The sequence below is a fragment of the Melopsittacus undulatus genome, chromosome 1 (genome assembly GCF_012275295.1).
Source record: "Melopsittacus undulatus isolate bMelUnd1 chromosome 1, bMelUnd1.mat.Z, whole genome shotgun sequence".
Taxonomy (NCBI): Eukaryota; Metazoa; Chordata; class Aves; order Psittaciformes; family Psittaculidae; genus Melopsittacus; species Melopsittacus undulatus.
The window spans coordinates 48,643,684-48,656,898 of record NC_047527.1 but is presented as its reverse complement, the minus strand read 5'-3'; the positions used below and the strand labels follow the sequence as shown (position 1 = coordinate 48,656,898).

Here is a 13,215-nt window from a genome sequence, read left to right as displayed (position 1 = left end):
AGGATGGGAGGACAGATATGTGAATTTAAACTCCTCCAGGCTGAGAATGCAACTGAAATCAAGTCTTTCTGGGGCAGGTGCTTTACTGACTAGATTAAAAATAAGTGCACGTTTGTTTCTCTGCCCAGCTATGTTTTCAGTCCAAGTGTGGTGATTGTAACTGAACTCAGCAGTTTCAGTGTACTTAAAAGTGTATTCTTGGTATACGCAGTGGGACTTTACAGTGCTCATGTAGAAGGACAGCAACTTCACAAGTGAGTATAGGTGTGCAGGAGATTGAATGCTTCAGTAGCTGAACTGTTTCTTGCTGAATTTTAGTTCCTTAAAGGCAACTTTAGTACAACGGACTCAGTACTAAGCAACCACATGATTGCTTTGATTTTAGTGCTAGAGACTCCTCTTTGGGCTTACAGATTTATGCATGTGTATGTATATGTGCATGTGTGCATGTTAAGTAGTTTTTCTTTAGTCAGACTATTCCTAACTGTTAAGAGTGTCTCAAATTGCTTGCATATTTGTTTTCTTCCAGTTAATAATGGGACTTGGCACTCAGGGAGCAGAGAAAAAGAGTGCAGCATCTATTGCCTGCTTCCTGGCAGCCAACGGAGCTGACCTCAGCATTCGTAACAAGAAGGGTCAGTCTCCTCTTGATCTCTGCCCTGATCCTAGTCTCTGCAAAGCATTGGCTAAATGTCACAAAGAAAAAGTCAGGTTTGTATATTTGTGTATGTAAAATATGCTGTTTCCAATTCTCTGCTTTTCACAGATTAAATGTGACATATTTAAATTGTGTCTTTTTAGCAGTAGTGTTAAAGCATACAAGATTTTTCTAGCCTTTCAGTGAATTCTTTCTTTTCTGTGGTCCATTGAATTTTATTTGCAAATACATTAGCAGGAACTTGCACAAGTGTTACAGGACTTTCATACGTGTTAAGATGGGAGGGAAGAGAATGGAAGGGGGACAATGTGCAGGTGGAGGTTGGTAGAACTTCAGGCTACCCCAGAAAAGGGCAGGGGGTGGGGTTGGTGGTGGAAATCACTGAAAGAATAAGCACTGCAACAGGGTTGCCCAGGTAGGTTGTGAAACTTCTGTCCATGCAGGCTTTGGAGACTCAAACAGGCAAAGACCAGTATAACTTTGTGTGAATTAACTGTTGACTCTCCTTTGAGCTGGTGACCCGAGTACCTGTCAGTCTGCACAGCTGTATTCTGTAAAAAGAGGAGGAGTATAAGTCTGATGTCTCAGAAGCACTTTTCATTGAAATCATAATTCCTAGAGATGTTATGTTACTAAGTGCACATAGCATGAGAAGTTCCAGCTTGCTCATTGTCCTAGTTGTGTTCCTAGTTGTGAATCTTGTGTGGCTTTACGTGATTCTCCTCCTTAATTCCTGTGTGGAAATCAAGACTGACACAGATACCATTTTTGTTGATGCTGTCCTGGTGTTTAAGGTTCTTATTTTCTTCAGGGTCTTTCTGTCTGTGGCTTTGCTTCGTTCCTGTGTGGCTGTTCTTTCTTGCCACCTTTTATGGGCTTATGAGGGCTGTAGGAATGAGCTGGTTAGGTTCAACACGCGCTCCCTCTGCTGGATGAGCAGCGGCATAGGACAAAGATCCGAGGTGAATACACCGTGAGAGTTTGGGGGTTCTACAGTCCTGTCGTTTGCTAAGTACTGGGGGAATATTCAAGATTAAGGTGTTACACTGTGCAGTTCTGAACCTACAGCGTACATATCTCAAAAGATTAAATCCTTAGACGGGAGGGAAGGGTTCTCTACATTCACAAGATGTTATTATACCTTATGTGGCCTGTTTCTGTTCAATGTCTTTATCTGAGTGTGTGACCTGGCACTCTGGTGCCAGCTGTACATTTGGGAAAATGCAGTTCACATTAGTTTATAGTGATACAGTGATGCCTGAATGCATAGGAATATATAGATACAGCCAAGTGATATTTCTTAAAATGAGTTTGACTGCAGGTTTCTTTGTAGTGGCCAGGTTGGTTCCCGAAGTCCATCTATGATCAACAATGATTCTGAAACCTTAGAAGAATGTATGGTGTGTTCAGACATGAAGAGAGATACTCTGTTTGGCCCATGTGGACACATTGCCACATGCTCTCTGTGCTCACCACGGGTGAAAAAATGCCTCATCTGTAAAGAACAAGTTCAGTCTAGGACAAAGGTAAAAAATTCCTAAGTCTATTGGTTCTCTTCCTGTTTTTAATGGAGAAGTAAAACAAAGAGGTCAAGGAAAAGTGTAGTATGTTCTAAATGGTATTTTGCCTTACAGAAGTCTCACTGGTTGGAGTTAATTTTGCATTATAATCCTATCATGTTCCAACATTATAGGTTACTCTCTTCTGTTTGCCTGTACTCATGTCCTCCCTGCACAGGTTCTCAGAATTGCATTTTGAGGTGCTGAATTAGTTAAAATGACACTCAGTGGAGCTTCCTACAGTCCACATGCCTTGCCAAAAAGAATGTAAGTGCAAATTAATGTAGGGAGCAGGAGATAAACTTCTCTCATATGTATGTTCATTGTTCTTTGCAGATTGAAGAATGTGTAGTGTGTTCAGACAAAAAGGCAGCAGTGCTTTTCCAGCCTTGTGGTCATATGTGTGCCTGTGAAAGTAAGTAAACTTGATGGAAGTTCTTTTTGAAGTAATCTTGAAACAGAACATTTTAAATTACATTGCTAGAAGTTCATTAGTAATATGATTTCAGGTCAGATTATTTTCTGGACATCTTATTCAAGTAGGCTGGGAGAGAATCTCCAAATTTGTGTAGTTTATAGGACCCACTCTACTGATTCACAGTAACTGTCATCATCTATGAGACAATTATTTGCCATTTGTAGAAGAATTACAGCCTCCTTCCTAGGTTTATATCAGAAGATACAGGTTTGCTCTTTAAGAAGCTGTACCTCTTTGCCCCTGGAGCATTAGGACAGTAAATGAGATCCTTTGTTCTAAAGGAAAAAGCAAGTAGTGATGACATTCTTGGAAATTCTGGTTTCAAATGTGTGTGATTTTACTTAATTTCTGTAATTCTTGTGGAATAGACATCCATTTGGAGAAATAGGAGCCTGCGCTCTTAAAATATATTAGAATAAGATAAACAGAATAGGTTTACTCTGATTTCCAAACAAGACATTGTTTATAAGTGTGACTTTGCATAAAATTATGTGAAGATGAACCGTAGTTATTTGTATTATAAGCATTTATTATAGCATTGCTGTATAGTTATTATGAATAAATAAGCTCATGATAGGAAGGAATAAAAATAAAATAGTGGGATTCAGAGCTGATTTCTTTCTCTGTCCTCTCAGACTGTGCAAGCTTGATGAAGAAATGCGTACAGTGTCGGGCAGTGGTTGAGCGAAGAGTGCCTTTCATAATGTGCTGCGGAGGGAAAGGTACAGAAGATACCACTGATGATATTTGTGAGTGACTCCAAACCCCATTCTCTTTCACATTCCCCCACCAGCTTTGCATTCTTCTAAATTACCTAAACTTTTTCTCTCCTTTTTAAAGAAAAGTTTAATAAAAAGTGTTAAGCCAGTTTGCTGTTTTCACAGCTTTCTACATTGGTAGCAGCAGATGCCATGGTAACACTAGTCACTACACTAAAAGGATTCCTTCCAGCTGAAACATATATAACTCTTGGATGCTTATTAATGAAGGAAAAGCTGAAAATAGCCAGTAGTTTTCCAAATGAGAAAATAAATGTAGCCTTTTTACTTCTGGAACTCTCTTGATTGATAAAGGAATGGTAAATATTTTACATCTAGCTACAAGCAATTTTCATGACAGATTGTTCAGTTTTACACCTCCTGCTTTGACTAGGTTTTTAAACTTCCTGTGACATCTCTCAATCTCTATTATTCGTGTTTATTCTGTATGTGTGGTATGCAGGATTTTAATTGAGTTTATGTGAATTGGAATATTAGATCATTCTTGTTATACTGTTCCTAGATAAATAAATATAAGAATAATCTTTTAAATCAGGTTTTTAATACACAGAAGTTTAAAATTTGTCATTTGAAATACTTATTTCTCTTGTCTTACAGTGGCGTTGCTTCCCAGATCAATCAAATATAGGGATATTGATCTGAGCTTGTTTGAATTTTGAACAGACTACTTCTAGACACTTGTGCAATTCCCCAAAGAGAATTAGCTATGTAGATAAGAAGTCTTTTCAGTGTGAAAGGTTTGGCTTTATTTTTGGCATGCAAAGAAATTTATTCCAAGAACTTCGCTGGCAGATAAGAACTGTGAGAACATTAAGGGGCTACAGGCATGTTGAGCATCATTATTGAGGAAATACTTGTCAAAGAAGTATGGCTGCTAAATGCAGAGAAGTTCTCTATGAATTGAGCTGCAGTGATGTCACAGGGAATTTAATTAGATAATCAAATATGTTTGAGTAACATTACTTCAGATAATGGACAAACTGTAGTCACTACACTAGAAATAATTATTCCTGCTTCACTGGATTGATGCATAATCACATATCTTTATCTAAATTACAGCAAGTGGAAACATTCCAGTTTTGCAGAAAGACAAAGACAACACCAACGTCAATGCAGATGTACAGAAGCTGCAACAACAGTTACAGGACATCAAGGAACAGGTAAAGGTCCTGGATACAAATTTTGTTGACCACTGAAATAACTGAAAAGGCCAATGCATTTTCTGTTATTTAAACTAGAATAACATGTTGAAGTGCTTCGGTTTTAATGAAATAACCAATAACTTTCGTGTGTGATGTGGCTTGTATGTCTTCTATATACAGGTTAAAAAAAATGATGGAGAGGCCATGTTTTAGTTCCATCTATTAGAGCATTTATGTTAGTGTGACTAAAGAAGGATGCCCTGCCTGTTTAGGTGACATGAACAGTAATAAAAGTAGAAGTTCTTCAGTATCAATCTCAATCTGGATTCAATGTAGTAGTCTGCTTTATTCTGTGTACTAGTACATTGCACACATAAGGCTGTTTGTATTATTTTTTCCCTGGAAGATTACATGACATAAAGAGGAATGTTTCCGAAGCATATCTTAATGTTGCAGTCTTGGGTAATGGTACTGAAAATGTGATGTCAGCTTAGTCTGGATTGTCTTACTTAGATCATATGTAGGAAAAATGCTGCTTATTTTTTGTGTCATGGTGGGATAGGAAAGTCCACACACTTTAAGTCAATATGAATTAAAAATGTTACTTAAAAAATATTAAACTTTCAGGTTAGTCTCTGGGTTATGCTATAGCAGTGATCTGCTATGCTTAAGATTTATTTATTGTTAAATTTCCAAATATATATGTTGCATATTTCATACTGCGTCACTACTGCCTTTGACTGTGTAACCTGTCAAAATCTTTCACAGACTATGTGTCCCGTTTGTCTGGACCGTCTGAAGAATATGATCTTTCTCTGTGGCCATGGAACGTGTCAGCTTTGTGGAGACCGAATGAGTGAATGTCCCATATGCCGCAAGGCAATTGAACGAAGGATCCTTTTGTATTAAGTAGCAAAACCAGTGTCTTTTATTAATATATGGAATTGTAAGGACATTTTTATGGTTTAAATCTTTAAGTTTGAAAGGTAGTAAAGGGTTCTAATGAAAACATTTCTAATACTGTAGCACAGGTTCATTACATGGTAATTGTTTAAAGACTGTGAACACACCAAATAAGAGAACAGTATTTGAACTTTCCTCTTAAAAAACATCTAAGCCTGAAGCTAATTTAAAGCAATCTTCTTTGGGTTTTGTTTTGTTTCTTACTTTCTGTTGCCTCCTTAAATCTTAAAGGAACAATCTTATTTTGGTTTCGTTCAAGTTTTTTTTTTAATGTATGTATCAGGTGTAAGTGATGTAAAGTTTTTTTGGGTTGGTGCTTTTTTTGTTTTTTGTTTGTTTTGTCAGTTAATATCAAATATAAATATTTAGGATTTTTTTTAATGCTTTTCTGGAGAACTTTTACATTTTCTGTGACATTTATGATTCACAATAATTTTGTGGCTTGAAATATACAATATTGCAAAATCAATACAAAGTATGTACAAAGAGTAATAAGTATAATAGTCCCATAAGATCAGGTCTCAAAATACAATGCTAAGGTAATTCTTTATCGTGCCCTTCATTGCTGAGGATGCACTGGGAAGGAAACAGTAAAAAGAAAAAAACTAGTTTAGAAACATTATGTTCCCAAAACTGTACTTTAGTCTGTCAGGTTCAAGCTAACTTAAATAGTCAAATTCTTAATTCTTAAATAGCCAAATTCATAATTTTGTATAGAATTACTTTTTACTTACGTGAAAAGGAAAATATTTGAGCAACTGGTTAGTTAGCCATTTCAGATGAGTGAATTTGATCAGTTGTAAAGGATCACGTATAGGTATGCAGGGCCATTTAAAAATTGTGGGTTTAAGAATTAGGAAAAGTTAGATATTTTTGCAATATTTCCTTGCTTAAATTAGTTTCATTATCTCCAGGCAGACAGTGTCAACAGCAAAAGGGAAGATTTAACTTTGCTTATTCATCTGAGCAGGGTGTTAATACCAGAACTTACCTGTGAACATTACTGGATAATACTGCAAATGAAGATACTGCTGACAGAGCAGTGGATTTTATGAGCCATGCTTAGGTGAGCTGAATTTGGCTTAAAGTGTTAGCTGTCACTGATGTGAGAAACAGGTGTTCTTGACCCCAAAAATGCCTCTGTCAGGAGCTGCAAACTGTTAATGATTTGATAATGAATACATCCTTCTGTCTTTTTTGGATGGAAGAATGTATGCTGATTTAATGATCTTGTAGCTAAAAGGAATGTGTTCTTGCTCCTAAGTGATTTGACAGATTTTTGAGTACACAGTTTATGTAGCCCTTTGCTATTGTGCATTTAGATGTGCTTTTGCAGAACAAGAAGGAAATCCATACTGGAGTCACTTAGGTGCCTTACTTGCAGCTAAGATTAATTTCTTATTTAATTCTAATTGTATATGTCAAAAATGTGGAAAAAGGAATAGTTCAGGAAAAGGTCCAAGTAAGGATGAAGGCAGAAAACTGTGATCTCTACAGATAAATCAACCTCAGTCTTTTGAAGCTTATGTTGATATGCCTGAATTGTGCAAACATTGGCAAAAGTCTCAGAAGAATGCTGCTAGTAAACTGTAGACAGGTGAACTCTTAACCAGTAAGGTTTAAATACTGAAGTGAGTTTTCCAGGAAACAGCTACAGTGATACATTTTTCCAATGTATGTAGTGACTTTTAACATAGCAAAGTGATGTAAAAGGTAGTCTTTCTATAGCCTTCTTTAAGCCTGATCTGGAATTGCAAATGTTTATCATTCACTGGGCACAATCTCAGTCTAGATTCAATATAGTAGTCCACTTTATTCTGTATACTAGTAGTCATCTGTTTTCAGATAATCTGTGTATCTGTCATCTTGGCCAAATGAAATAGCCCTCCCTTTTCTTGCTTCTTCGGTCCCTATTCTAAAACACCAAAATTTTGAGGAGCTTTGGAAAGTTTTTTTGATATAAGGCTATTTTCTAGTTCAGCATTTCACTGTCTCCACTTAAGGTCTTCACTGCAATTTTCATTTGGCCAATATGCATGTCACAAAGTCTGACCTTTTTTGTGGCATGTTTGGCAGCTGAGCTTTCTGTAGTAGGCTTCGGTTTCCTGTCAGTCTTCTCCTAAAAATAATTCTATAATAGGATGTGCCTTTTGACAATCCATTCTGAGTTTTAGTCTGTAAGCATGAGATCTTTACCTGGCTTTCCTCTGGTTCTGGTAGACATGTTTGGAATATTGTGTCCTATTTATTCTTCAAGGGGACCTCTATAAAGTGTTGTCAGCCCAAAGACAGGGTGGATTTCTTCTTGATAACAGAGCTCAAAACTGAAACCTCAATATAGCAGTTGACATCTTCCTAATTAATTATTTTTCACTGGAACAAGCCAAAGCTACTTGAAAGTATTCCAGCTTAGCATCAATTGAATTATTTGGCTGAGTAAGAATTGGTGATGACCAGCATTCTGGATGGGAAACTGGAGTTGAATGTTAAATACTCCTTGTCTGCAGGAGGCATATATGGTAGCATAGATAGGTAAGTGCTCTGTCAGGCTTGTACTTTTCAACAGAGAAGCTGCAAGTTACTTTATATCACTCCTAATACTTGAGTACCATTGCAGTCCTGTGGGAGTAGAGACAATGAGCAAGGGTATTGCTATAGGAGGAGCTTTAGTCTTTCACACTGTTGTCACACTATTATGTATGTGACTGCATGCAAGTTTGTGATGGGACTCATTCAACAATGTTGTGTGCCAGTTGAAATTAAAGCATGTTAACTTAATGGTACCAAGAGAAACAGCTGAATTAGAAAAACTAGGTGAGCTAACCAAGATGCTTGAATTCCTAATACAGCCATCTTATTAACAGGTGGAAGAGCTGTGTCTTGTATTGGGAAGGCTACACAGTGCTTGCCTTTCAAAACACTTCATGAGGAAAAATATTTGCAGATCTATATAATTTGTGGAAATAGATATTTAGATTCACACACTGTCTTTGGATTCTGATGTAGAAGGTGAACTAGTGTTGTTGAGGAAACTATTAAGTTCATTTGCCCAATTTAGCCTGGCATCGTCTGTGCAACTTGCACAGAGTGCAATTTACTTGGATAACAAATAGTCAAAGAATGAAAAACAGAAGCAGCTCAGCTGCAAGCCAAAGGGGATAACAACAAGTAGGAGAGTTAAGCGATGTCATTGAGCCTCTGTATTCAGCAAAAGTTGAAAGTGTAAATGTCATTATTATGTAAAATTTGCAAGCTTTGTTTATTACTGTTATTTTCTAGTACTTACTAGCAGTTTGTTTCTTGAAACCATCAAGAAGGTATATAATAATACATATTTTTCAGGTGTGAGGTATGCTCAGATGTTTGGTCTGGGTTTTTTTTTTTTCATTTAGTAAAATACGTACACAGTCACATCAGTACACAGTGATTTGAAGTATGAAGGCTACCTTAGAGGCTATCAGGATATGCTAAATAGCTGTAGCTTGTTCACTTCTGTATAACTATATTTGACATTTTTTTTTCCCCACACCAACTAGCTATCACTTACTATACCCCAAGCTCATATGGCACTTCTCAAAATTTGGGCTATTATTACCTACTTCCCATTTCTTGAAATACTGTGCACTTGCATATTGGAGTTTGGACAAATCCCATTTTGCTGGAGTAGATACTGAAAATTACTCTGTCAAGAGAATAAACAAGTTTATTTGTAAATATCAAAGTTTGAGGAGGTGTTGTTCTGAACTTGGACTGAGTGAGGATATGGCAGATTTGCACAAGTACTTGTGCCTTGTTAGCATAGTCTTACAATTGGTATTTTAGCCTCTTACAAAGACATGAAATGGTCTTTTAAAAATAATCTAAGTACTTATTGTATAGATATTTTCTAGAGATGGAGTTTTATGTATACCTAATTATTTTAGCAGTATTAATTGCAGTTTGTGTAAACACTAAATTGTTTGAAGAAGCTGCTTTGAGCTAGTGATCTAAGCTTCCTCTGCAAAATTAATGTCAGAAACTTCATTTTACTCTTTTGGTAGTAGCTGGTGAACTGAAGAGCCTGTCCTGTTCTTTGTGCTGCATGGCTCAAGTTTTCACCTAAAAAAAAGCCCAACAACACTACAGCCTAACTTTTAGCAGTGCTACCTCCTTTCTGTCGAAGTACTGAATTCTTCTGTAGATGTTCTGTGTCTTTGGGAAGGGATGGCGAAACACGTCAGTTTTGGTTTGCTTCATCAGTTTTAATGTCTGAATACAGTGTGAAGGCTGGTTTTTCTTTTTTAGTGACTGTATAAACTACATACAATAGAAGTGTGTGATTTGCCACAGTGTACATTGTACTTCATTCTTGTGTAATTTTCTGGAATTTGTATTATTGTATTTTTACATATTTCGTAATTTGTGTTGACGAAGCAAAACTCTTAACTGCAGAAGTGTTAGTGTGTGCCATTTTTATAGCTAAGCCTGTGGTAAATATGGAAGTTCTGACTCAGGGCTTTTTAACAGCTTAGAAGTTCAGAATATCCTTCAGCAAATCTTGGAGAATGCTAGAGATTTAATGACTGTACAGTGCCTTGATAGAACTATTGAATGGGCAGCAGCCATAGAGTCCTTACAGAATGCAAGTATCTTTTGAATCCAGTTAGTTGATAATATAATTATAATAACCCTGCTATGGATTTATAAACTTGTATATACTTTCTCTAAAGGAAAACTGGCAAGCTTGGGTATTGTTAAGCTTTCTGAAAGTTGTTCGATGCGCCGGTCATGGGTTCAGAAGGACATAGTCAGTTTTACAGAAGCAGTTATTTGTGGCAAAGATAGCTGATAAAATGTTCTGTAGGTGACATTTTTAGTGTGAGGGGGGGAGGTCGTTGTATAAGCAAACATGTAAAAAACACCTGCTCTACTCTGGCCCAGTAAGTCTTTGTAAGGGGGGGAGAAATAAAATTGCAACAAATCTGTATATTTGCATGCCATTTCATAGTTAACAAAAGTTTAAGTCTGGAGCTCCTAGGAAATACTTTCTTTGTCCCAAGCTTTAGTGTCCTTATGAATGCAGACTGTTCGTATTAGGAAAGAGGTTTGATTGAACCACAGGAACATTTTTGCTTTTGTTAAAAACAACTTTGTATTTTCAGTAAATTGTAGATTTTGACATTACTGTTTATTGGAAAAAAATTAAGGTTGTCTGTGTGAATGTAGTGGATTTCTGTATGCAGATAGCATTATTGAATTGCTTTCATTAAAACTGCTTAGCAAGGTCTAAGCTTTTCAAAGGAAATGCTAATGTACTGTATGGTTAATAAAACATTATATGTGATATATACTGACTTTTTAAAAGCTTTGATTTAAAAGTGTAATTGGACTGAATTGATGCGCACGCAAAAAGCAGTATCATTGGGAAGGGAGCTGTGGTTTGTTTGACTTCCTCCTCCTTAGCTGTAATGATGTTAGATGTCACCACAGAATTAGAAGATCATATACCTGAAGTAAATGTTTGGTAAGCCTGTTAGTTCCTGACATACAGTGTTCAAAAGCACACCAGAGTTTGTTTATTGAGAAAGTTTGCACTCCAAACTTCAAAAAAACCTCTGGTTCTTTATAATGTGTCCCTGAAAAGTGAGTTTGTAGCAGCATCAGAAATTCTACGTGCCTTTGAATCTCCCAGTTACTTAAGTATTGTGTAAGCAGCAGTGTAGAAGTATGAAAAGTGGATTATGTTGTAACAACAAAAAGATGGATTTAAAATTTTCATCTATTGCATATATTGCATTTTTATGCAAATATGCATTTCATAATAGTGATTGGAGCTGCTGGTAAGTTTTTTGTTAAGACTCCTGGTTTACTTATAATTGAATGGCCTTTACAGATCTGGCTATCTGATCATCTGAAAATCTCCTGCCAGATACAGTAAATTTTGTATTCTGAGACAACAGTTGCTGCATCATTGTTTATACTTCTAGAATTCAATTTAATGGATACATTAAAAAATATGTATCTATGTAATGAAAGGAAACAAAACCAACCAGACTTTAATGGCTTAGTGTTTTAATTTATCATAGTGTACAGGTGAAAAATTAATTGACAGAATAAAAAGTTTGTTGCTCTCTTTCTCTGTTTCTTTTCATTTTTTAAGATTTCTTCAGCTTTGGTTTATATGATACTTCTATATGAAAACATATTTTCAGATACCCTTTTATGTTCTATTTAAAAACAATTGATGCAAATTGTCAAATATGTTAGAAGTAGCCACATGATCTTTGCTTTGGGACTTACAAGCTGTTCACACACCTCTCCATACCTGTTTGTTGAAAGTGATGGGGAGCAGCATTGGCATAAGTTTAAGACTTGGCCTCTGTGAGCGGTTGGGTTTCAGCTCATACTGTTGGTTACAATGAAAACAGCAGGGTTTGCTCGTATTTGATATTGAAGTTTTCAGATTTTGAGAAGGCTGCTTCATACTGTACAATGAAATTAAGATAATATTTTATTTTGTAATCAATTTCTATATAATGTGCTTTCCTCTTCTAGCTAATCCCAGCTGTATCCACTGTGCAGCCCTCCATTTGGACAATGATGATGAAATTCCCTGAAGATTTATTTTGGGTTTGACATTTATTTAAGTGCAGAGGGTGGTTCTTCATGGGTGTACTCTGTTTTATTTTAGGAAAGAAAAATTAGTAGCAATATTTCAATAAAAAGCTGTAGCCTTCCTTTTAGTAATATGGAAAGCGGGTTTCAGTCAGAAACAGTATCCTTGAAGAGCTTGTTCTTGTGCTTTGTGCCGCCCTACTAAAATAACAAAGTAGCATGAATTGGAAAGTTTTTACTTGAAAGAATGAAGCCTAGCAACTGTTCTTAATACTTACCAGAAAGTTTTGGCTGAAAAATATTTTAGGAATTTAAATATTTTGTTGCCTTTGCAGTAATGAGAGTAGGATGTCCAGGCTCTCTAGGGGTTAATAAGGCTTTGCTTTTAAAAGCAGTCTTTACAGAGTGATGCTATGATGAATTGCTAGTTGATAATATATAAATGTTATTCTGCAACAATGCACATTTTCAACTTACAGAAAATTTAGTACAAAATCTGTTTCTTACAGTTAGGATTTGTTGATGCTTAACTGCCCTAAGAAGTTAGTAAAAACCTCAATTTTTTTAGAATTGACTAAAATCAGGAAAATACAGTTGTGAGACTATACTGACCCCTTGCAACATTATATAACAGCATTTCACTGAGTTTTCCTTTAAAATAAATCTGTAGGAGGTAAGCAGGTAAACTTAAATCTGAGCCCATTTCTCCAGTGACACTTGTGCGTCCTGTGATGCATGAGTATTTCTTCCACACGGGGTCAGTAGCACCCTCCGTTTGTGACAAGGGTTTTTGTACTGTAAGCACAAAGCAAACAAGGGATAAGGATAATGATGATTGCATTAATATGTGGGTGGACCAGACCTCACTTGTCCCCTTCTTCAAGCAGGCTAAGTATAATTAGCTTATTTGCTGACTTCAGTAAGCACCATATTCTATCCTCTGACTCTCATGTGACATGAACATTGCTACTATTGATTAGGGCAAAGTTCCAGTGGAGTGTTTACCTTTAGCTCTAGTTGAAAGTATTCATTTAGTCTAGCT

General features: G+C 36.3%; 1 protein-coding gene across 1 annotated transcript in view; it reads left to right on the top strand.

The window, feature by feature from the left end:
- The window catches only part of MIB1 (MIB E3 ubiquitin protein ligase 1), a 70,219-nt gene extending 58,526 nt beyond the window's left edge, over positions 1–11,693 (top strand). Inside the window, exons 16-21 of the mRNA XM_005153514.4 lie at positions 530–711; positions 1,992–2,184; positions 2,554–2,632; positions 3,331–3,444; positions 4,534–4,634; positions 5,385–11,693. Coding sequence (XP_005153571.1) covers positions 530–711; positions 1,992–2,184; positions 2,554–2,632; positions 3,331–3,444; positions 4,534–4,634; positions 5,385–5,525 — 810 coding nt within the window. The 3' untranslated portion in view covers positions 5,526–11,693. The remainder of the gene's footprint in view (positions 1–529; positions 712–1,991; positions 2,185–2,553; positions 2,633–3,330; positions 3,445–4,533; positions 4,635–5,384) is intronic.
- The last annotated feature ends 1,522 nt before the right edge of the window (positions 11,694–13,215 follow it).